This window comes from Oncorhynchus nerka, linkage group LG4 (genome assembly GCF_034236695.1).
Source record: "Oncorhynchus nerka isolate Pitt River linkage group LG4, Oner_Uvic_2.0, whole genome shotgun sequence".
In the NCBI taxonomy this organism is placed as follows: Eukaryota; Metazoa; Chordata; class Actinopteri; order Salmoniformes; family Salmonidae; genus Oncorhynchus; species Oncorhynchus nerka.
In genome coordinates, this window is record NC_088399.1 from 46,186,686 (window position 1) to 46,212,239 (window position 25,554).

The window sequence follows — 25,554 nt, forward strand, 5'->3', positions numbered from 1 at the left end:
AAAGTGGTGTATTCACCCCATTTGCTATGAAGCCGCTAAATACGATCTGGTGCAACCAATTGCCTTCAGATGTCACATAATTAGTTTGATTGCACACAGGTGGACTTTATTTAAGTTTGACATGATATGTCACATGATCTCAGTATACACCTGTTCTGAAAGGCCCCAGAGTCTGCAACACCACTAAGCAAGGTGCACCAAAAAAAATATCAGAAACTTTGAACATCCCACGGAGCACCCTTAAATCCATTATTAGAAATGGAAAGAATATGGCACCACAACAAACCTGCCAACAGTCGGCCGCCCACCAAAACTCATGGACCAGGCAAGAGACCAAAGTAACCCTGAAGTAGCTGCAAAGCTCCACAGCAGAGATTTGAGTATCTGTCCAAAGGATCACTTTAAGCCGTACACTCCACAGACCTGGGCTTTATGGAAGAGTGGCCAGAAAAAGACATTGCTTGAAGAAAAAAATAAGCAAACACGTTTGGTGTTCGCCAAAAGGCATGTGGAAGACTCCCCAAACATATGGAAACATATGGAAGAAGGTACCCTGGTCAGATGAGACTAAATTATTGAGGGAAACCTTCTTCCAGAGATTCGAGACTGTGGCGGAGGTTCACCTTTCAGCAGGACAATGACCCTAAGCATACTGCTCAACGCTCGAGTGGTTTAAGGGGAAACATTTAAATGTCTTGGAATGGCTTAGTCAAAGCCCAGACCTCAATCCAATTGAGAATCTGTGGTATGACGTAAAGATTGCTGTACACCAGCGGAACCCATCCAACTTGAAGGAGCCGGAGCAGTTTTTCCTTGAAGAATGGGCAAAAATCCCAGTGGATAGATGTGCCAAGCTTATGGAGACATACCCCAAGAAACTTGCAGCTGTAATTGCTGCAAAAGGTGGGTCTACAAAGTATTAACTTTGAGGGAGGGGGGGGGTGAATGGTTATGCACGCTCAAGTTTTCTGTTTTTTGGTCTTATTTCTTGTTTGTTTCACAAGAGAAAATATTTTGCATCTTCAAAGTGGAAGGCATGTTGTGTAAATCAAATGGTACAAACTCCCAAAAAATCTATTTTTAATTCTAGGTTGTAAGCCAACATAATAAGAGAAATGGCAAGGTGGGTAAATACTGTCGCAAGCCACTGTAGCCTCACTATTGTTATCTTACTGCTGCTCTGTAGTAATTTGTTACTTGTATTTCTTACTAATTTAAAGTATTTTCTTTACTGCATTGTTGGTTAAGGGCTTGTAAATGTCTACACCTTTTATATTCAGAGCATGTGATTTATAAAATTTGATTTGATTTAATGAGACGCTTTACTCAATACTTTTTTTTTGCACCTTTGGATGCGATTACAGGCACGAGTCTTCTTGGGTATGACGCTACAAGCTTGGCACACCTGTATTTGGCGAGTTTCTCCCATTATTCTCTGCAGATCCTCTCATGCTCTGTCAGGTTGGATGGGGAGCGTTGCTGCACAGCTATTTGCAGGTCTTTCCAGAGATGTTCGATCGGATTCAAGTCAATAAATCAAATGTATTTATAAAGCCCTTCTTACATCAGCTGATGTTACAAAGTACTGTACAGAAACCCAGCCTAAAACCCCAGCAAGCAATACAGGTGTAGAAGCACGGTGGCTAGGAAAAACTCCACAACCTAGGAAGAAACCTAGAAAGGAACCAGTCCTCTTCTGGGTGTTCCAGGTGGAGATTTTAACAGAACATGGCCAAGATGTTCAAATGTTCATTGATGACCAGCAGGGTCAAATAATAATCACAGTGGTTGTAGAGGATGCAACAGGTCAGCACGTCAGGAGTAAATGTCAGTTGGCTTTTCATAGCCGATCGTTCAGAGTATCTCTACCACTCCTGCTGTCTCTAGAGAGTTGAAAACAGCAGGTCTGGGACAGGTAGCACGTCCGGTGAACAGGTCAGGGTTCCATAGCCGCAGGCAGAACAGTTGAAACTGGAGCAGCAGCATGACCAGTGGACTGGGAAATGCAAGGAGTCATCAGGCCAGCTTGTCCGGAGGCAAGGTCTTAGGGCTCAGGTCCTCCTCCGAGAGAAAGAAAGAAATAGAGGAAAAGAGAGAATTAGAGAAAGCACACTTAGATTCACACAGGACACCGGATAAGACAGGAGAAATACTCCAGAGATAACAGACTGACCCTTGCCCCCCGACACAAACTATTGCAGCATAAATACTGGAGCCTGAGACAGGAGGGGTTGGGAGACACTGTGGCCCCGTCCGACGATACAGGGCCAAACAGGCATGATATACAGTGCCTTGCGAAAGTATTCGGCCCCCTTGAACTTTGCGACCTTTTGCCACATTTCAGGCTTCAAACATAAAGATATAAAACTGTATTTTTTTGTGAAGAATCAACAACAAGTGGGACACAATCATGAAGTGGAACGACATTTATTGGATATTTCAAACTTTTTTAACAAATCAAAAACTGAAAAATTGGGCGTGCAAAACCCGGACAGGAAGATCACGTCAGTGACTCAACCCACTCAAGTGACGCACCCCTCCTAGGGACGGCATGGAAGAGCACCAGTAAGCCAGTGACTCTCAGCCCCTGTAATAGGGTTAGAGGCAGAGAATCCCTGTGGAGAGAGGGGAACTGGCCAGACAGAGACAGCAAGGGTGGTTCGTTGCTACAGTGCCTTTCCATTCACCTTCACACTCCTGGGCTAGACTACACTCAATCATAGGACCTACTGAAGAGATGCGTCTTCAATAAAGATAGGCAGACCATTGCATAAAAATTGAGCTCTATAGGAGAAAGCCCTTCCTCCTGCTGTTTGCTTAGAAATTCTAGGGACAATAAGGAGGCCTGCGTCTTGTGACCGTAGCGTATGTGTAGGTATGTACGGCAGGATCAAATCGGAAAGATAGGTAGGAGCAAGCCCATGTAATGCTTTGTAGGTTAAAAGTAAAACCTTGAAATCAGCCCTTGCCTTAACAGGAAGCCAGTGTAGAGAGGCTAGCACTGGAGTAATATGATCACTTCTTTTGGTTTTAGTAAAGATTCTAGCAGCTGTGTTTAGAACTAACTGAAGTTTATTTAATTCTTTATCCGGGTAGCCGGAAAGTAGAGTATTGCAGTAGTCTAACCTAGAAGTAACAAAAACATGGATTCATTTTTCTGCCTCATTTTTGGACGGAAAGTTTCAGACTTTTGCAATGTTACGTAGATGGAAAAAATATGTCCTTGTAACAGTCTTGATATGTTGGTCAAAAGAGAGATCAGGGTCCAGAGTAACGCCGAGGTCCTTTACAGTTTTATTTGAAACGACTGTACAACCATCAAGATTAATTGTCATATTCAACAGAAGATATCTTTGTTTCTTGGGACCTAGAACTAGCATCTCTGTTTTTGTCCGAGTTTAAAAGCAGAACATTTGCCGCCATCCACTTCCTATGTCTTCACCATGTTTCATCAAAATGTATAGCTGTGTGTCGTCCACATAGCAGTGAAAGTTAACATTATGTTTCCGAATGACATCAACCGCGCTCAGGCTAGGGTTCAATGACATTTAGAGACTTGTCCCGAAGCCACTCCTGCCTTGTCTTGGCTGTGTGCTTAGGGTCGTTGTCCTGTTGGAAGGTAAATCTTCTCCCCAGTCTGAAGTCCTGAGCACTGTATAGCAGGTTTTCATCTGTTCTTTGCTCTGTTCATCTTTGCCTCGAGTCTGAATAGTTTCCCAGTCCCTGCCGCTGAAAAACATCCACCCACATGATGTTTCCACCATGCTTCACCGTAGGGATGGTGCCATGTTTCCTCCAGATGTGGCGCTTGGCATTCGGGCCAAAGAGTTCAATATTGGTTTCATCAGACCACGATATCTTTTTTCTCTTGATCTGAGAGTCTTTTAGGTTCCTTTTGGCAAACTCCAAGCGGGCTGTCATGTGCCTTTTACTGAGGAGTGGCTTCAGTCTGGCCACTGTACCTTAAAGGCCTAATTGGTGGAGTGCTGCAGAGATGGTTGTCCTTATTGAAGGTTCTTCCATCTCCACAGAGGAACTCTAGAGCTTTGACAGAGTGACCATCAGGTTCTTGGTCACCTCCCTGACAAAGGTCCTTCTCCACCGATTGCTCAGTTTGGCCGGGTGGCCAGCTTTAGTCAGAGTCTTGGTGGTTCCGAATTTCTTCCATTTAGGAATGATGGAGGCCACTGTGTTCTTGGGGACCTTCAATTCTGCAGAAATCTTTTGGTACCCTTCCCCAGATCTGTGTCTCGACACAATCCTGTCTCGGAGCTCTACGGACAATTCAGTCGACCTCATCGCTTGTTTTTTGCTCTGACTGTCAACTTGCACTGTCAACTCTGGGACCTTATATCGACAGGTATGAACCTTTACAAATAATGTCCAATCAAGTCCATTTACCACAGGTGGACTCCAATGAAGTTGTAGAAACATTTCAAGGATGGTCAATGGAAACAGGATGCTCCTGAGCTCAACTTCGAGTCTCATAGCAAAGGGTCTGAATACTTGTAAATAAGTTATTCTGTTTTTTTGGTTATAATACATTTACAAAAATATCTAAACTTGTTTTCACTTTGTCATTATGCTGTATTGTGTGTATATTTGAGGAAATTGTTTTATTTAAAACGTTTTAGAATAAGGCTGTAACGTAACAAAATGTGAAGGAGTCTGAATAATTACCGAAGGCACTGTACATAAAAAACGTGACCTGGATTTGATAATAAAGTCAGACTTATTTCCATTGTGGTATGACACATTACAGAGATACAGAAATGAAAAATTGTCCTACTGTTCACTCATTAGCCAGCTTTTGACATCATTTTTTGGGTAATTACAATCTTGTGATTTTGTGATTACAATCTTGTCTCATCGCTGCAACTCCCCAATGGGCTCGGAAGAGGCGAAGGTCCAATAATACGTCCTCCAAAACATGACCCACCAAACTGTGCATCTTTACACACACACATTCGCTTAACCCAGAAGCCAGCTGCACCAATGTGTCGGAGGAAACACTGTTCAACTGATGACTGAAGTCAGCCTGCAGGGGCACGGCCTGCCACAGGGAGTCACTAGAGCGTGATGAGCCAAGTAAAGCCCCCCCGGCCAAACACTCACCTAACCCGGACGACAACTGAGCACCGCCCTATGGGACTCCCGGTCACGGCCGTTGATCCAAGACCCCACTAGGGAAGCCTTGACATTATTTTTAAAACAAATCAAATCAAATTTATTTGTCACATGCTTCGTAGACAACAGGTGTAGACTAACAGTGGCAGAGTTAGTGACATAAATTGTGAAATGAGGAATAAATACACAGTGAATAACAATTAAAAATCACATGGCTATATACAGGGAACACCAGTACCCTTATTCATGTCACTTGTTAAATTCACTTTAATCAGTGTAGATGAATGGGAGGAGCCAGGTTTAGGAAGGATTTATAAGCCTTGAGACAATTGAGACATGGATTGAGTATGTGTGCCATTCAGAGGGTGAATGGGCAAGACAAAAGATTGAAGTGCCTTTGAACGGGGCATGGTAGTAGGTGCCGGATGTGTCAAGAACTGCAATGCCATTGGGTTTTTCACGCTCAACAGTTTCCCGTGTGTATCATGAGTGGTTCACCACTCAAAGGACATCCAGCCAACTTGACACAATTGTGGGAAGCATTGGAGTCAACATGGGTCAGCATTCCTGCGGAACACTTTCGACACCTTGTAGAGTCCGTCCCGATGAATTGAAGCTGTTCTGAGGGCAAAGGGGAGTGGGGATACAACTCAATATTAAGGTGTGCAGAGAAAGAAAGTAAACATAATTAGATAGGTACCTGGAGACTAAGTCTGTGATAATTCTGGGGGCTATATATAATATTTTTTGTAACATACACTGGATCAAATCACATTTTATATGTCACATGCGCCGAATACAACAGTTGTAGACTTTACCATGAAATGCTTACTTACTAGCCCCTTCCCAACAATGCAGAATTAAAACGTTTTAGTAAGCATTTCACGGTAAAGTTTACAACTATTGCATGTGACAAATAAAATCTAAAAAGTAACACAATAAAATGACAAGAACGAGGCTATATACAAGGAGTCCCGGTACTGAGTCAATGTGCAGGGGTACGAGGTAGTTGAGGTATTGAGGTCAAATCAAACTTTATTGGTCACATACACATGGTTAGCAGATGTTAATGCGAGGGTAGCGAAATGCTTGTGCTTCTAGTTCCGACAATGGAGTAATAACCAACGAGTAATCTAACTAACAATTCCAAAACTACTACCTTATACACAAGTGTAAAGGGATAAAGAACATGTACATAAAGATATATGAATGAGTGATGGTACAGAGCGGCATAGGCAAGATGCAGTAGATGGTATCGAGTACAGTATATACATATGAGATGAGTAATGTAGGGTATGTAAACAAAGTGGCATAGTTTAAAGTGGCTAGTGATACATGTATTACATAAAGATGCAGTAGATGATATAGAGTACAGTATATACGTATACATATGAGATGAATAATGTAGGGTATGTAAACATTATATTAAGTAGCATTGTTTAAAGTGGCTAGTGATATATTTTACATCAATTCCCATCAATTCCCATTATTAAAGTGGCTGGAGTTGAGTCAGTGTGTTGGCAGCAGCCACTCAATGTTAGTGGTGGCTGTTTAACAGTCTGATGGCCTTGAGATAGAAGCTGTTTTTCAGTCTCTCGGTCCCAGCTTTGATGCACCTGTACTGACCTCGCCTTCTGGATGATAGCGGGGTGAACAGGCAGTGGCTCGGGTGGTTGTTGTCCTTGATGATCTTTATGGCCTTCCTGTGACATCGGGTGGTGTAGGTGTCCTGGAGGACAGGTAGTTTGCCCCCGGTGATGCGTTGTGCAGACTTCACTACCCTCTGGAGAGCCTTACGGTTGTGGGCGGAGCAGTTGCCATACCAGGCGGTGATACAGCCCGACAGGATGCTCTCGATTGTGCATCTGTAGAAGTTTGTGAGGGCTTTTGGTGACAAGCCAAATTTCTTCAGCCTCCTGAGGTTGAAGAGGCGCTGCTGCGCCTTCTTCACGATGCTGTCTGTGTGGGTGGACCAATTCAGTTTGTCTGTGATGTGTATGCCGAGGAACTTAAAACTTACTACCCTCTCCACTACTGTCCCATCGATGTGGATAGGGGGGTGTTCCCTCTGCTGTTTCCTGAAGTCCACAATAATCTCCTTAGTTTTGTTGATATTGAGTGTGAGGTTATTTTCCTGACAACACACTCCGAGGGCCCTCACCTCCTCCCTGTAGGTCGTCTCGTAGTTGTTGGTAATCACGCCTACCACGGTAGTGTCATCCGCAAACTTGATGATTGAGTTGGAGGCGTGCGTGGCCACGCAGTCGTGGGTGAACAGGGAGTACAGGAGAGGGCTCAGAACGCACCCTTGTGGGGCCCCAGTTTTGAGGATCAGCGGGGTGGAGATGTTGTTACCTACCCTCACCACCTGGGGGCGGCCCGTCAGGAAGTCCAGTACCCAGTTGCAAAGGGGGGGGTCGAGACCCAGGGTCTCGAGCTTGATGACGAGTTTGGAGGGTACTATGGTGTTAAATGCTGAGCTGTAGTCGATGAACAGCATTCTCACATAGGTATTCCTCTTGTCCAGATGGGTTAGGGCAGTGTGGTTGAGATTGCATCGTCTGTGGACCTATTTGGGCGGTAAGCAAATTGGAGTGGGTCTAGCGGTCTAGGGTGTCAGGTAGGGTGGAGGTGATATGGTCCTTGACTAGTCTCTCAAAGCACTTCATGATGACGGAAGTGAGTGCTACAGGGCGGTGGTGAATGGTCAGAAATAACAATACTCTCGTAAGTACACTGCCGAAGGTTAGGCAGAAGTTTTTTGTCCAAAAATAAGTAATCAATCCGGGAGTATGTTTGATGAAGATGAGAATAAAAGGAATGCTGTCTATCTGTAGGATGTAGGAAACGCCAGGCCTCAAACATAGCATATTTCTGAAGAAAGGATTGAATAAGTAGGGCACATTTAGATGGGCCTGTAGTTGTTCGTGAGGACTTGTCAAGAACTGGGGACATGTTACAGTTGAAATCCCCCTAAAATCAACAAATGAGAATCTAAATTGGGTATAGCAGACAAAAAGGAAGAAATGAAACTTGTGTCATCCTAATTGGGAGCATAAACACTAGCCAAAACAAGAGGGGTAGAAAACAGTTTACCGGTTACTATGACGCATCGTCCCTTAGGATCAGCAATAACCTCAGAAGCTAAAAGGGAGTAGCTTTATCAACCAAAATGGCAGCACCTTGTGATTTACTATGAAAGTTAGAGTGGAACACTTGACCAACCCGGTCCTTACGCATCCTAAAATGCTCACCAGTCCTCAAGTGAGTCTCTTGTAGAAATGCAACATTTGCATTCAAACCCTTTAAGTGTGTCAACACCCTTTTATGCTTCACCGGATTATTAGCCCCTTTGATATTCCATGAAATGTACTTGATCACATTATTTCGGCCCCTCTGGGCATTCTCGTTATTCAACCCTGTCATTAGAGCATAGAATGGAAAAGCAATGAGCGCCAAAAAAAAACAGAATAGCTTGTCTCAGAGTAATAATGTACGGTGGTAGATGTTTGGAGAAAGTACAGAAACATAAACTAAAAAGACAGAATGACAACATTAGAACTGAACAATTCAACCCAATTGAAGTGAGACCCCAAAAACGTGTAGCCTCGGGAAGCATTTGCTGTTTACTGGGTCATGCAAACGGATGCAGTAAACAAATAACCAAAAATATTTTGAGTCACTGAGACACTATGTAAACAAACTGAATAGGTGAGCGAGACAGCCTAGAAACCCAGGAGTTAAGTAAAACCTTAATACAATTAAATTAAAATGACTGAATGCTTGTAAGGCAAGCACACTAGATGATCAAAACATTAGATCACATCAAATAAGTCTGAATGGGTTCGCCAACTATACAAGACTAGCCTGTTATAACTAAACATAATTGCACCACAGGTGTGTTACTTACTATCCACAGTTCGCATGCAACAGTTGCTGAACTGTAAGCAAGTTCAAGACTTCTTGATGTGAGGTTGAATGTGAGCCATAGCCTCATCCGGAGACTCAAATGTGTAGTCTTTACCGTCATGAGATAGCCATAAACGGAACGGGAATCGCAGTCCATACTTCATGGTGCCGTAGTAGATGGTCTCGTAGTAGTCGTTTGGCCTGTCCGAAAGCTGCGTGCTGCCTGGAAACAGTGGTGGGAGTAGTCCTGGTAGATGGAGGAGCTCTGTCCTTGAAACTCAGAGTGGTATTGCGGGCTCGTCTGAGAATCTCCATCTTCTCATGAAAAAAATGCACTCAAAGAATTATGTCACGGGGCCTCTCCCCATCCCGGGGCTTTGGGCGCAGCGACCGGTGGGCACGATCAATCAGGGGTTTTTCATCTAAGGCAAGAACATCCTTCAGCCACCCTGAAACAAAATCCGTGGTGCGAGGCATTTCCGCTGACTCTGGGACAAATACAAGTCTTAGGTTATTGCGGCGAGAGAATCCCTCTAAACTCACACAGCTCTCCTTCACCTTTTTCAAATCCGCAGCTAGGCGTTTCACTTTAGCCTCCAGGGATGTAGTTAAGTCGGAGACATTGGTAGCGGAGGTCTCTAGTACTGCGATCGTTGTAGTGTGCTTTTAAAGTATCAGAAACCTCCTGTATCCGGGCCTCAATCGTAGCAACCACCTCCGTTTTCATTTCAATTATCTCAGAGCATAGTACTTTGATGGCCTCGAGAATGTTCATTTCAGCGCCGCCAGGCCAGGCCGCACCCCCGGGTAAAGTGTGAGTCCCCGGGTCCTCAGACTCAGGAGAGGGCGGTGATGAGAGTGGGTCTTGTAGGCCGGGTTTTCTCAAAGTCATGCTTCTGGCCTTATGTTTCGTCGACATGCTGACTTTCCGGAGCAAAGTAGTCTTGGTTTTTACGGAAAGGGATCACCAAACTAATATTTGAATATAAATACGGTTCAGCTGCAAAATTCACATAAACTTTAAGAATACCACGGGAGCAAACGGAAAACACGTCAGTCGCACATGGCGTCCCTCCAATTCCCCCCTGATTTGCATTTTAATGAGGGAAATAAGTATTTGACCCCTTCTCAACCAGAAAGATTTCTGGCTCCCAGGTGTCTTTTATACAGGTAACAAACTGAGATTAGGAGCACACTCTTAAAGGGAGTGCTCCTAATCTCAGTTTGTTACCTGTATAAAAGACACCAGTCCACAGAAGCAATCAATCAGATTCCAAACTCTCCACCATGGCCAAGACCAAAGAGCTCTCCAAGGATGTGCAAGAGAGGCAGTGCTACGAAAAAAAGAGGGTCAATGCAAATAGTCCAGATAGCCATTTGATTATCTGTTCAGCATTGTTATGGCTTGGGGGTAGAATCTGTTCAGCAGCCTTTTGGTTCCAGACATGGCGGTAGCAAAGAGATAGGTGCAGTGAAATGTGTTGTTTTGCAGGGTCAAAAATAGTAGTACGGCGTCCTTGCTCAAGGGTACGTGAACTGATTTTTCAGCTTGTCGCCTTGGGTATTTGAACCAGCGAGCTTTCGGTTACTTCTCCTTTACTCTTTTTGTCTCTCTTAGGGTCCTCTAGGCAAAGTGAGTGATCCAGGACTGCCTGGCGAGCCAGGGGAGAAGGTCAGTCACGAGTACTCACCACATCCTACTCTTATCACCCTCTGTCCGCATTCTAACACTGTAACATGGTTGTCTGTCCATTATAATAAGTCAGTCTCTCACTTCCTACACACACTTACATACCTAGTGAATGCAATGATGTTTCTGTGATGAGTCTGTGTAAATGACAAATTAGTGAATAACAGCACAGTTACTGTATGTAGGCAGTTATTGTTACAGCACATTCACACACCCTTGCACACACATGTACGCACACACGCATAAACACGTGCACACACAAACACACACACACACACACACACACACACACACACACACACACACACACAGGCAGAAACATATCTGTAACATTAAGGAAACCCTGCCCTCAAGATTGTGTGTGTGTATCAGGGAGCACTCGGAGCCATTGGTAACATCGGAGAGCAGGGACTAATGGGACAACGGGTCAGTTTTTCTGTCATTCTCTTCTTAAAATGAATTTCTCCTGATCGTTTTGTGTTTTGTTAACCATCAAATGTCAATCTCATTCACTGCTTGTGCTCTGTGTGTAGGGAGAGCCAGGGCTTGAGGGAGAGGCCGGTGCTGCTGGTCCTGATGGAACAAAGGTATGGACTGAGACAAATCTCTGAGTCATTGTGTGCGTCCAAATGGCACCCTATTCGCTATGAGCCCTGGTCAAAAGTAGTAAACAATTTATTTTTATTAACTTTGTTGCTGTCATTATTCTGATGTTTTTTTGTGAGGTAATGGTCAGGTTGTTTATGGTGTTTTGAAACAACCAGGCAAAAACATATCTGAACAGATAAAAAATATATACGGTATATTATCAAGCAAGAAATACCTCTTTATCTGATGACTCTACAACCAGAAAAACTGTTTACACCCAGAAATATGACATCATTATGACATTCCATTCCACATTATGCCTGTTGCTTTCACCAGCTCTCTTCGCAGGTCATTCCGTATTTTTATTGTTGTATTGAGCTCCCCAGTTGAGCCCATGCTGTTCTGTTTTATTAGGGTGAAAAGGGTGACATGGGGCACGAGGGCGACAAAGGAGAGAAGGGTGAAACCGGAATGAAGGGAAAGGAGGGCCCACCTGGGAATCCTGGACTCATAGGCATCACAGTGAGTGACAAACGTAACCAAACACCCCCAGACACACTCAACCAGGTTGATTATTGTTCTCAATTGCTTACCTTGGTAAATAAAAGCGTTATATAGCTACAATATGTTGACCCGACACACTACACCAACTGTGACTGGGTTGTAGTTGTAATAAATACATTTGATTTAATTACCACAAATTCCATGAAAAACGATGGAACGATAACCCAAAGCCTAGACACCTGTATAGCAGCCTCTGGCGGTGGTGAGAATGATGAATAAGCTGCGTGTGTGCACTGCGAAGGCCGTCAGAGACTTGACCGCTTTGGCCAATGAGAACGTTGAAAAATAAACACCAGCAGTTCCTGTCTAGCCTTATAAACAACATGAGCTTGTTCACAAGCTTTAAAGGCACGTCCGCAGTGGACCAGACTGCAGCGCAGTCCGATTACAGAGAGCTGGTCAGAGCCTCTCATTCCGAGATTCAAGGGGAAAAGACATTCGCATCCGATGCCAACGCTTCTCTCTCCCGTGCGCCTCCACTATCAATGGCTTTAGGGACTTTGTTCACAGTGGGGTACACACAAGCTGAGACCACTGCTTAACTGTACATCTCCAGTTCTTGACTTGACTCTTACTAGCTCAAAAGTATTGTGGAGCCCCTGCAGCTAAAAATAAACTGTACCGGCACCCAAAATGAGTACCGGAACCTATTTCAGGTCAAGCACTGTTCACTGTATCTCGGCAGCATGTGAGAGGGGGTTTAGCCACATGAACCTTATCACACCAACAAGATCTAAGATCGAAATTCACTGTGCGTCTGCATTGATGTTCATAAAACTCCACGAACCCCCTCTTCCACAGTGGAACCCAGAACAATGTGACCACTTGGTTACGGTGAAACTATTCTGTTAAGGAAACCCAAACCAGTTTAGTCCCAGCAAAACCCAAGGAGCCTGACCCTCTCTGGGAGTATTTAGCCTATATTGGCTGAGACGCAGGAACCGTTGTAGCTTAATAATACATTAAGGTTATACTTTATTAAGATGCATGAATACACCACACCAAAAGTTAGATTTGATGGCTGTTTTAAAACAAATTTCCTGCAATTCTAAATAGTAATGATTTATGTTCACTACTTGGTCAATTGATTTGATGTTTGTTTAATCTATGCAAATAAATTATATGAATTGATAGTTCACCCCTCTGTTTTATTTCATAATAGCATATTCTAACCATGTGTTCAAGCTAATCAAATAATAGTTTATTTATGATACAGCGTAGTGTAAGCTACACAATACAATGAAATAGCTACTCGCAACTAAAGCTCTTGTCACGACTCTGACCGAAGGTGGCTCCCCTTCCCGTTCGGGTGGCGCTCGGCGGTCGTCGTCGCCAGCGTGCTAGCTGCCACTGATTCTTTTCTCCCCCTCCTTATGTGTTTATTGAGTACACCTGTTTTGAGTTGGTTATAATTAGTGAGACTTTATTAGTCAGCCGGCCCGCCTGGTTCTTTGTGCGGGATTGATTATTGTAACCCTGGTGTTTGCATTAGATGTACATGTTTGTGTATTTAGTGCTAGACTGTTTTCGTTTCCCTGTGTCTGGGGCATTTGGTTTGAGCACCCGTAAGTGGGATGACCGTAGTTCACCATGTGTGCATTAAAAAAAGCACTTTATTGAACTCTGCTTTCCTGCGCCTGATTTCACCCTCACGACACCCAGGACCTTACAGCTCTCCTCGCAAACAGTGCAATGATATTAAGCTATATGTATTTGGGAGGCCCCGAGTGGAGTAAATAGTAAAAGTTGAATAGTAAAAAAAGAGTGGGCAGGATATGTGCTTTAATTAAAACAAAATACAAGGCTGATAGTTTGTTAACCCCATTTGCTCTAATCGGTTTATGAAACAGTAATTCAAGAAGATCTAAATGCATATTACCATGAAACTGATTGAGATCAATCAAATCATTGGCATGCAGATACAGTTTGGACGTTTTACTGGTAGAACGTTGTAATGCTGGGAATCGAGAAGCAGGTGAAGGTGGTAAGTTTTTAATATAACAAGTATCATGGAGAAAAAACTTAAGGGAGTGCCAGATAAAGGGGAGGTCATGAGAGAGGTGCGCGTATTGATGAATGTCAGGTGTGCGTAATGATGGTTCCCAGGACCGGTGGTTAGTAAACCGGCTACGTCAAGCGCAGGAGGGGAGGAGCGGGAGTAGAGGTGACATACATTAATAATTATCATTCACGGGTTACATTATTTTGCGCTCCCTCACCTAGAAATATTTCACAACACCATTGTCTATCTCTGTTAAATTTTGTCATACGTAGCTATTCAGCTGAAATGTCTATTTCTCAGTCTGTCTCATATCTCCACTCCAGGGACAAGAGGGTAAATCCGGCAAGATTGGTGAAAGAGGCAAACCAGGAAGAAAGGTATTCTTATCAACCACAGATTTGATTTCACTTATTATTTTCCATTGCTAGATCAGAACATGGTCCAGAATCCTGCAATACCTATTATACCTTTATAAATGTATCTTTGTTTACAGTACTTGTATATCAAGTAATTTTACTGTATAATGTTTCATAATATCATACCAATAGGGAGCCAAAGGCCATATGGGTCATCTTGGGGAGACGGGACGAATCGGAAAGACTGGGCCAAAAGGGTTTGTGGGACCGAAGGGCTCGAGAGGAACCATTGGACCTGTGGTAATGTAGACCTGTAGTATTGCAGACAGTGAGATCATTTTCTGGGCCTGTATTCATAAACCGTTTCAGAGGAGGAGTGCTGATCTAGGATCAGTTTTTCCTTTTAGATCATAATGTATAAAATTACATGGGCAGGGGGCACCTGATCCATCACCTTTAGAAAGAAAGGTGCTATCTGGAACCTAAAAGGGTTCTTCAGCTGTCCCTATAGGAGAACCCTTTGAGGAACCATTTTGGGTTCCATGCAGGACCTTTTCCACAGAAGGTTATACATGGAACCTAAAAGGGTTCTTCTATGGGGACAAATGAAGAATCCCTTCGGCAGTAGGGAAGCGAGGGCAAAATCAAGCCAAGCCCCACTCAAGCCAACCATATTACAACCTACACTATATGTGTTCCGTAAATTGCATTGTTTGCTGTTAATTCATATGCCTTGCGACCATGATATATAGGCCTAAAGGCCGAGCCAATGAGAAGCCAGTGGCAGAAGTTATTCAACCACACCATTGTTTTTTCACACCGGATAGAAACCTCTGTCCAGTGAAGTCCACAATGCATATTGCATGTAACATGACCTACAGCATGGTTAAGCAAGTTATTGTTTCCCGACATTTCCGGACCACTAAACAACTATTGATTTAGAACCACAGAGTTACTGCAAGTCACATAAAAAAAACAGGAGCTGCCTCCACTATTCCAGCACCATGTTGCGTTCGTGCAAGTAGTAAAACATGTTGACTCACCCTACTTGTCGAGAAACGCCAATGGCATCCTCTCTTTCACGTTGACAAAACGGTCTATCACTCTGTCATACAGTACATACTTTTAGTTTTTGTTGTCCTAGGCTACTTGGCTAAAATGCTTGCCTACTAGCCTAACTTCCATTCATGGGAAACGTTAACTAGTTAACAGTAGTCTTCTACATCTAGCTACATATTGAACTTCCACCCTCTCAGGCCAGGGGCATAACAATGTATGAATTAATGGTTGGATCAGAATTGCTGTTATCATCATAGGCCAGTATTGAAGGAAAATTATGGAACACAGAGTAATACATTATTTTATGTGTCTTTGTGTTCCCTATGTTCCCTTGGAGTCCATGAATACACGGCACTACCCTTTCGGAAGTCTTTTTGTTGTTGTCTAGATCAGCACTCCTGCTCTGTGATGCTTTATGCATATGGGTCCCGATGTTAGAACTAGAAGGTAAAACCCAGTAAGAAGTCAAGCAGTCAGAGCAAAATCCGTATATAGGTTTGACCTTCATTGACATCTGAAGGCTGTCACTTTAGATGGGTAATGTGGTTATTTGCAGTTTTAGCTCCAGTGTGACCAAACCCTCCCTCCCTTCCTCTCACAGGGTCCCCCAGGCAGAATGGGTAAACAGGGGGAAATGGGTCTAGCAGGTTACGAGGTAAGTCTACATATTTATTTACCTTTATATAATCAGGGACTCACCATTGAGACCAGTGTCTCTTTTACGAGGGAGGCCTTCATATACAGTTGTAGCCAAAAGTTTTGAGAATGACACAAATATGATTTTTTTTTTTCAAAACAAAAAAGTTTGTATGATGGCAATTTACATATACTCCAGAATGTTTTGAAGAGTGATCAGATGAATTGCAATTAATTGCAAAGTCCCTCTTTGCCATGCAAATGAACTGAATCTGCAAAAAAAAACATTTCCACTGCATTTCAGCCCTGCCACAAAAAGACCAGCTGACATCATGTCAGTGATTCTCTCGTTAACACAGATGTGAGTGTAGATGAGGACAAGGCTGGAGATCACTCTGTCATGCTGATTGAGTTCGAATAACAGACTGGAAGCTTCAAAAGGAGTGTGGTGCTTGGAATCATTGTTCTTCCTCTGTCAATCATGATTACCTGCAAGGAAACACGTGTCGTCATCATTGCTTTGCACAAAAGGGCTTCACAGGCAAGGATATATATTGCTCCCAGTAAGATTGCACATAAATCAACCATTTATCGGATCATCAAGAACTTCAAGGAGAGCGGTTCAATTGTTGTGAACAAGGCTTCAGGGTCTTGCTTGACTTTCAGAAAGTCAAGCAAGCGCCAGGACCGTCTCCTAAAGTTGATTCAGCTACGGGATCGGGGCACCACCAGTACAGAGCTTGCTCAGGAATGGCAGCAGGCAGGTGTGAGTGCATCTGCACGCACAGTGAGGCGAAGACTTTTGGAGGATGGCCTGGTGTCAAGAAGGGCAGCAAATAAGCCACTTCTCTCCAAGCCACTTCTCTCCCCATTGTCAATAAAAGCCTTTGACACTTATGAAATGCTTGTAATTATAAACTTCAGTATTCCATAGTAACATATGACAAAAATATCTAAAGACACTGGAGCAGCAAACTTTGTGAAAATTAATATTTGTCATTCTCAAAACTTTGCCACGACTGTACTGTACAATTTCATAAAACACAGACATTTTTTTTAAACATTAAACAAAATACAGATTTTGACCTGTTCCTTGAGCTCCAAATCTCTCCAGTAACGCTTTAGTCACACCGTACTAGTTTGTTAAAACTGGGTTACAGTAATGTACTGAGTAAAACTGTTCCCGCAACGTGCTTCACTCCTAATGCTTTTGATCACACTACTTAGGGACAGTTTGAAATGTAGGGGAGAGTGGTCTAAAAAAAAATCTTTGCTTTGTGGAGGGTTGTTTTTTCCCTGGTTTACATTCACCCTTTTGCAGGTTTTACTATAGAATTCCATCCTAGACAAATTTCCTTATCTGCTTGCATGGGCCTCCCCTATATTAAAGTGTTTTGATATTGCCCTTATGCACTATGCTTTTCCGCGTGCTAACTATACTTCAGGTCAATATAGTCTACCAGTCTGTCTATCCTGCCCTCTATCCACCATTGATAGTGACAATAGTGGTAGGTGGATCGATTGTCCAGATCGGGAATAGGCTAACTACACTGAACAAAAAATATCAACGAATCATGCAACAATTCCAAAGGTTCATATAAGGAAATCAGTCAATTTCAATAAATTCATTAGGCCCTAATCTATGGATTTCATATGACTGGGAATACAGATATGCATCTGTAAGGTAGGGGCGTGGATCAGAAAACCAATCAGTATCTGGTCTGACAACTTTTTACCTTATGCAGCGTGACACATCTCCTTCACTTAAGAGTTGATCAGGCTGTTGATTGTGGCGTGTGGAATGTTGTCCCACTTCTTAAATGGCTGTGTGAAGTTGCTGTATATTGGCGGGAACTGGAACACGCTGTCGTACACATCGATCCAGAGCATCCCATAGATGCTCAATTGGTGACTTGTCTGGTGACTATGCAGGCCATGGAAGATCTGGGACATTTTCAGCTTCCAGGAATTGTGTATCGGTCCTTGAAACATTGGGCCGTGTATTATCATGCTGAAACGTGGTGATGGCGGCGGAATGATGGCACGACAATGGTATCTCTGTGCATTCAAATTGCTATCAATAAACTGCAATTGTGTTCATTGTCCATAGCTTATGTCTGCCCATACCATAACCCCACCACTGGGACACTCTGCTAACCACGTTGACATCAGCAAACCGCTCACCCACACAACGCCATACACTTGCTCTGGGGTTGTGAGGCATGTTAGACGTACTGCCAAATTTTTTACAACTACGTTAGAGGCGTCTTATGGTAGGAAAATGAACATTCAATTATCTGGCAATTGCACGCTCCCTCAAAATTTTGGACATCTGTGGCATTGTGTTGTGTGACAAAACTCCACATTTTAGAATGGCCTTTTATTGTCCCTAGCACAAGATGCACATGTGTACTGATCATGCTGGTCAGCATCTTGATATGCCACACCTATCAGGTGGCTGAATTATCTTGGCAAAGGAGGGATGTAAACACATTTGTGCACATAACATTTCTGTGATCTTTTATATCAGCCCATGAAACATGGGTCCTTTACATGTTACGTTTATATTTTTGTTCAGTATAGAGCCATCCGATGAGTGAAGATGTAATCCATCTGAGACAATTTTACGAGAACTTGAAAACAACATGTACTGTATTTTGTTTTGCCCGTATTAAGCATGCATTTTAAACCAGTAAAGGCTTCCCGCACAACTGCAAAATCGGACAGTAGTCTTGTCACAGCCAGTTCAGCAGTCAGGGGAATTGTGTACATAATAGTATCATCTGCATATAGATGAAATGTACAATTTTCAACAGATTAACCAACAGCATTTATATAAATAGTGAAAAGAACAGTATCGACACCTGCGGAACTACTTCAAGAAATTCTGACTTAACCTCATCATCTAATACCTATAACTGACTATAACTGGCTTAATAACATTTAGAGCACGGTACTCCAACTCTCATTTTTAATCCAGACCATCACTAAGGAACCTAATTCAATGCATCATGATTATCCATATGAACAATAAATAGCTGAATCAGGTGTGATGCTGGAATAAAATCCTACATACCCAGTAGCTCTCCAGACAGGAGTTGGAGACCCCTGAACTAGAACATTGGCAATTTTAGTGAACAAACCTATGATGTGTGACAAGGAAACAAGTTAAGAAACAATAAAACATGTTTTGCTTCAAAGTGGATGGGTGCTTTGCCATCAGGGATGTATATTTCATTATAAAGGTTATGTCAGTGAAAAGTGATCTCCGCAAACATCAGTGAAATTGCCTTTAAAAGTATATCAATTATTAAATCTGTATATCACAGTATTAACCCTTCCATGGACTCCAACTGCTCTTAAATGCTAGTAAAACCAAATGCATGCTTTTCAACCGTTCACTGCCTTACACCCGCCCGCCCGACTAGCATCACCACCCTGGACGGTTCTGACCTAGAATATGTGGACAACTATAAATAACTAGGTGTCTGGCTACACTGTAAACTCTCATTCCAGAATCATATTACACATCTCCGATCCAAAATCAAATCTAGAATTGTCTTTCTATTTCGCAACAAAGCCTCCTTCACTCACGCCACCAAACTTACCCTAGTAAAACTGACTATCCTACCGATCCTCGACTTCGGCGATGTCATCTACAAAATAGCTTCCAATACTCTACTTAGCAAACTGGATGCAGTCTATCACAGTGCCATCCGTTTTGTTACCAAATCACCTTATATCACCCACCACTGCGACCTGTATGCTCTAGTCGGTTGGCCCTCGCTACATATTCGTCGCCAGACCCACTGGCTCATCTATAAGTCTATGCTAGGTAAAGCTCCGCCTTATCTCAGCTCACTGGTCACGATAACAACACCCACCCGTAGCACACGTTCCAGTAGGTATATCTCATTGATCATCCCCAAAGTCAACACCTCATTTGGCCGCCTTTCCTTCCAGTTTTCAGCTGCCTGTGACTGGAACGAATTGCAAAAATCGCTGAAGCTGGAGACTTATATTTCCCTCACCAACTTTAAATGTCAGCTATCTGAGCAGCTAACCGATCGCTGCAGCTGTACATAGTTCATCTGTAAATAGCCCATCCAATCTACCTACCTCATCCCCATACTGTTTTTTATCTACATTTCTGCTCTTTTGCACACATTATCTCTACTTGCACATCATCATCTGCTCATTTATCACTCCAGTGTTAATCTGACAAATTGTAATTCCTTGCTACTTTGCGCTATTTATTGCCTACCTCCTCATGCTTTTTGCGCACACTGTATATAGACTTTATTTTGTTCTACTGTGTCATTGACTTGTTTATTGTGTTATTGGCTTATTTATTGTTTATTCCATGTTATTCCATGTGTAACTATGTGTTGTTGTCTGTGTCACACTGCTTGTTCTCAACTAGCCTACCTGGTTAAATAAAGGTGAAATAAAAATAGAATAAAAAAGTATTTCCTCCATCCCTGTCTGTCTATATAGGGTCATCAGGGACCCCAAGGCCCTATTGGGCATCAAGGACCAAATGGTGAAAAGGTACACCATTCCCAACACATTATGTCTAACTCAGAAACTAGCATCTATGTTTACAATGGCTAACTACTGTATGTCTAACTCAGAAACTACACTGCAAGCATCACGTAAGGCTAATGTTGCTTTGTCAACTTAATTTTGGGGGTGCTACAGCAGAAGCATATTACAGGCATACAGTGCCATCAGACAATATTCACACCCCTTAACATTTTCCACTTTTTGTTGTGTTACAGCCTGACTTTAAAATGGAATACTGGCCTACACATTGTGTCACAGGCCAACACACAATACCCCACAATATCAAGGTGGAATTATGTTTTTGGAAATGTTTACTAATTAATTAAAAATGAAAGTATAAGTATTGAAACCCCTTTGTTATGGCAAGCCTAAATAAGTTCAAGAGTAAGTTGCTTAATAAGTTGCATGGACTCACTCTGTGTGCAATAATAGTAACATAACTAACATGATTTTTGAATGACTATCTTACCTCTGTACTTAACACTATACAATTATCTGTAAGGTCCCTCATTTGAGCAATGAATTTCAAACACAGATTCAACCACAAAGACCAGGGAGGTTTTCCAATGGCTCACAATGAAGGGCACCTACAGGTAGATTTAAAAAAAAGAAAGCATACATTCAATATCCCTTTGAGCATTGGGAAGAAAATGGCTGTCTAGCCATGATAAACAAATCAACTTGATAGAGCTTGAAGAATTGTTTTAATAATAATGTGCAAATATTATTATTTACAGCTGTAATAGCTGCCGAAGGTGATTCTAACATATTGACTCAAGGGTGTAAATACTTAAATAAGATATTTCTGTATTTCATCTTCAACACATTTGCAAACATTCTGAAAACATGTTTTCACTTTGTCATTTTGGGGTAATCTATGTAATCCATTTTAAATTGAGACTGTAACACAACAAAATGTGGAATAAGTCAAGGGGTATGACTACTTTCTGACGGGATGGTACTGTATATCAGACACTTGCTGCCTCACTGATGTGATTCTTCTGCACCCACTGTAGTGCATCTAATATATTACAGTGGGTTAGATTCAACTGTGCCTGACGGGCAAAAGAAAAATGGACACTTGTGGTCTTGTTTGAACATAATCCTACCCTATTTCTCTATCAACATGTCTCTATCTCAGTCTGTTATGTAATAGTGTGTATTAACATCAACCAGCTGTCTGGATCTACATTTGAACTCAATGTTTCCCATTTGAACCATGAAACAAAGATCCTTTAACACAACTCTGCAGTTATCCTTTATATTCCCCAAGTCTGCTTTAAATGTATTGCCTAACAAACAACAAATCAACCCTGGCTAAAGCTAGTCATTTAAGCATGGCGTAAACACTGCAAAGCTTTTATTTTGCAGAGTGAGAGAGAAAACCATATCTGCTTCATGCACTGATGTGATATGTTTTTGAGTTTTTGACATGTGTACACACATCTGACATGTGTACACAGTTACAGTAGGATCATTCAGGACACTAACCAACAATCTTTGAAGAAACAGTACACTTTCAGTGAGCAATCTGTGAGAGGTAAATTGTATTGTCTTCCATTGAATGGCTCCACTAACATTGTTTCTTCTATATTAGGGCGAGCAGGGGGATGATGGGAAGGTTGAGGGTCCTACTGGTCCTCCAGGCGACAGAGTGAGTTACTATTATCTTCTCTCATCTTTCATTACTAATCCCAATACGGTTCTGAGGGTCTTTAATATCAACGTATTATTCTGTTTTTGATCAGGGTCCTCCAGGAGACAGAGGAGAGAGAGGGGAGATAGGGGATCCAGGATACCTAGTAAGTGTTATGAATCTGCATTTAAACAAACCAGTCAACCAGCTGATTGGTACAGAAATTCCTGACCAATTGCATTTCAGTAGCCTGGAATAAACTCTCTCATTGGGTAGAATTTTGACACTGACACCTACCTGTAAAATATTATAGCAAGAGATCCACTCGGCTAGAGCGAGATGGATTTTGAAGAGTAAAATTAAAATGTGTGTGTGAGAAGAGACATCTGGGCAGGGTATATTTGCAACAACTTCTGAATCTTTATTTCTTCAGGGGGGAAATATCTTCACTCTCAGACTCATTTATTGGATGCTGCAATGATTTCCTGTTCCCAATGACACACTTGCACGCTCTCAAATTCAATTTGTGCACCCTACACAACATGTGCACACTTGATGTGTTTTATATGCACTTTGCAACTGATGTCATATGGGGCCTTTACAAGCTGTCGGAATTATCTGAAGTTCAGAGTTGACTCTGAAGTTTCACTTGAACCAAACTCCAAGTCATAATTACAGGTGTAAAACTCTGAGAACATTTTGTTATCCAAGTTGCCGAGTTGTTCATGACCATTCACGTTTTCAACCTAAACATGACAACAAATCTGTTTTTTTATCATTACAAAAAAAACTGTGTTTGTTTTTGCAGTAGCATGTCTTGTTGTAATATCCCCAACGTAGGTGTTAGTTTCACCAATGAAGGATTCAAGCTTTAAGCAAGCTAGCTAACTTTATTATTAGCAACATTAACTAGCTTATTTGGGTTTTTAGGTTTTATTTATTTGCACCAAAGAAAACAAGTGAAATACTTAACACTACAGATAAAAAAACTGCATGGAGGAGACTAAATCAAATCAAATTTATTTATATAGCCCTTCGTACATCAGCTGATATCTCAAAGTGCTGTACAGAAACCCAGCCTAAAACCCCAAACAGTAAGCAATGCAGGTGTAGAAGCACGGTGGCTAGGAAAAACTCCCTAGAAAGGCCAAAACCTAGGAAGAAACCTAGAGAGGAACCAGGCTATTTAGGGTGGCCAGTCCTCTTCTGGCTGTGCCGGGTGGAGACTGTAACAGACCATGGCCAAGATGTTCAAATGTTCATAAATGACCAGCATGGTCAAATAATAATAATCACAGGCAGAACAGTTGAAACTGGAGCAGCAGCACGGCCAGGTGGACTGGGGACAGCAAGGAGTCATCATGTCAGGTAGTCCTGAGGCATGGTCCTAGGGCTCAGGTCCTCTGAGAGAGAGAAAGAAAGAGAGAATTAGAGAGAGCATACTTAAATTCCCACAGGACACCGGATAGGACAGGAGAAGTACTCTTGATATAACAAACTGACCCTAGCCCCCCGACACAAACTACTGCAGCATAAATACTGGAGGCTGAGACAGGAGGGGTCAGGAGACAATACTGGGTAGTTTGGTTAACCCCTAGTCTATGCAGGAATTCCAGAGTATGGAACCTGTATCTGATAGAGAATGGACTGTGAGGTGCGGCAGTGGGAGGATGCAGGTTATCGCAGTGTCTTGTGTTGTATGCATGGGTTTGGCAATTAACCTGGAAGAATCCATTGAAGGGTTTAGGTAGGCTGTTTGGGGGGTAATTGTACATGAAGGTGCATAATTTTGGTATATTAAATGTTGTAGATATACAATATATTCAGTTCCTTAAAAACAGAGGGACCGATGGAGCCAAGTAGTTAAAGGGGGTGGCTAGTCTTGTAAATTTATTTGGTGTGAAGAATAATTTGTGTAGGTAGGAAGCATACAGTATATGTACTGTCCTAGACAATATTGCAGTAAATGAGATATGGGTAAATTAATATGTAGTGTAGTATTAGGAAGCAAGCCTGATGAACCAAACCACTATTCGTTCTGATGATACTTTGCTGCAAACAAAATGAATATGATTTATAACTTTTTATCAATTGAAACACCTAGGAATCGAGTGGATGAAACCTGGTCCATTTTATTCCCCCAATTTGAGATTTTTCTATTCTATTGTTTGCTATTTCTTATTCTTACCAGTGAATACAATGAAGATAAATTAATCATCTTTAAATGTAAAAAAAATCTGGAACCATTCAGAAAACTTGGCCATGCCCGAGTTTGCTTCATTGATTAGCGAATCAAAATTCTAGAGTGATAAAATCATTAGCAAAAAGAATGGGAATTACGGTAGAAGACAAAGTAGCAAGGTCTTTGGATTGAACCCTGTGGAATGCAACATAATATCTTGGCCCTGGTAGGTGCACAACCATTTGCATATACAAATTGTTCTCTATCATAAACATAATTATATAGCCATTTATATGTAAAATCATCATACTTCAACAGCAAAGTTAGATTAGAAAGGAAGTAATATAGAGGTCTACGGGTCTTTAGGGAAGTCCAGACAACAACATAGACCTCTACATTACTCCCTTTTTGTTTACAAGGCCCTACTTCATAAACTTCTGTTTCAAAACTGTCACCTATAGGGCCTCCCGAGTGGCGTTTCTACAGACCTGGGTTCGATCGCAGGTGGCCGCAACAGTTGTCCTTGTCCCATTGCGCTCTAGCGACGCCTTGTGGCAGGCTGGGCGCATGCACACTGACACCAGTTGTACCGTGTTTCCTCCAACACATTGGTGCGGCTGGCTTCCAGGTTAAGCGAGCAGTGCGGCTTGGCAGGGTCGTGTTTCGGAGGACGCATGGCTTTCGATCTTCTCCTCTCCCGTATCCATACGGGAGTTGCAGCAATGGGACAAGACTGTAACTACCATTTGGTCATCACAAAATTTGGGAGAAAAAGGTTAAAAGTTAAATTTAAAAAAAATCATGTTAAAAAAGCTTTCACCTGTAACGAAATGACGGGCACAATGGTAGATGGCATCCAAAGGTTTAGGAGAAGTAGCAGCTGCACTTTGATAAATAATATCACCATAATCAAGAAATATAAAAAGGTTGACTGAATAATCTGCACAATCTGTTTCTGTAGAAAAAGCCAACTTTAAAATTTAGCTTCTTAACCAGATCTACAGTATATATTTTTTAAATTTCAAATCCATATCAATCCAAATATTTACATGCAGGAGCACAGTCAGTTGAAGAGCAATCTTTTATTTTCTCCCCCTCTTTCTCCCCAATTTCATGGTATCCAATTGGAAGTTAGTCTTGTCTCATCGCTGCAACTCCCGTACAGACTAGGGAGAGGTCGAAGGCTGAGAGCAGTGCATCCTCCGAAACACAACCAAGCCAAGCCGCACTGCTTCTTGA

At 42.3% G+C, this 25,554-nt stretch overlaps 1 protein-coding gene across 1 annotated transcript in view; it reads left to right on the plus strand.

The window, feature by feature from the left end:
* The window catches only part of col27a1a (collagen, type XXVII, alpha 1a), a 250,288-nt gene that overhangs the window by 172,391 nt on the left and 52,343 nt on the right, over nt 1-25,554 (plus strand). The window contains exons 34-43 of the mRNA XM_029657740.2: nt 10,655-10,708; nt 11,099-11,152; nt 11,260-11,313; nt 11,729-11,836; nt 14,204-14,257; nt 14,429-14,536; nt 15,897-15,950; nt 20,429-20,482; nt 22,095-22,151; nt 22,246-22,299. Coding sequence (XP_029513600.1) covers nt 10,655-10,708; nt 11,099-11,152; nt 11,260-11,313; nt 11,729-11,836; nt 14,204-14,257; nt 14,429-14,536; nt 15,897-15,950; nt 20,429-20,482; nt 22,095-22,151; nt 22,246-22,299 — 651 coding nt within the window. The remainder of the gene's footprint in view (nt 1-10,654; nt 10,709-11,098; nt 11,153-11,259; nt 11,314-11,728; nt 11,837-14,203; nt 14,258-14,428; nt 14,537-15,896; nt 15,951-20,428; nt 20,483-22,094; nt 22,152-22,245; nt 22,300-25,554) is intronic.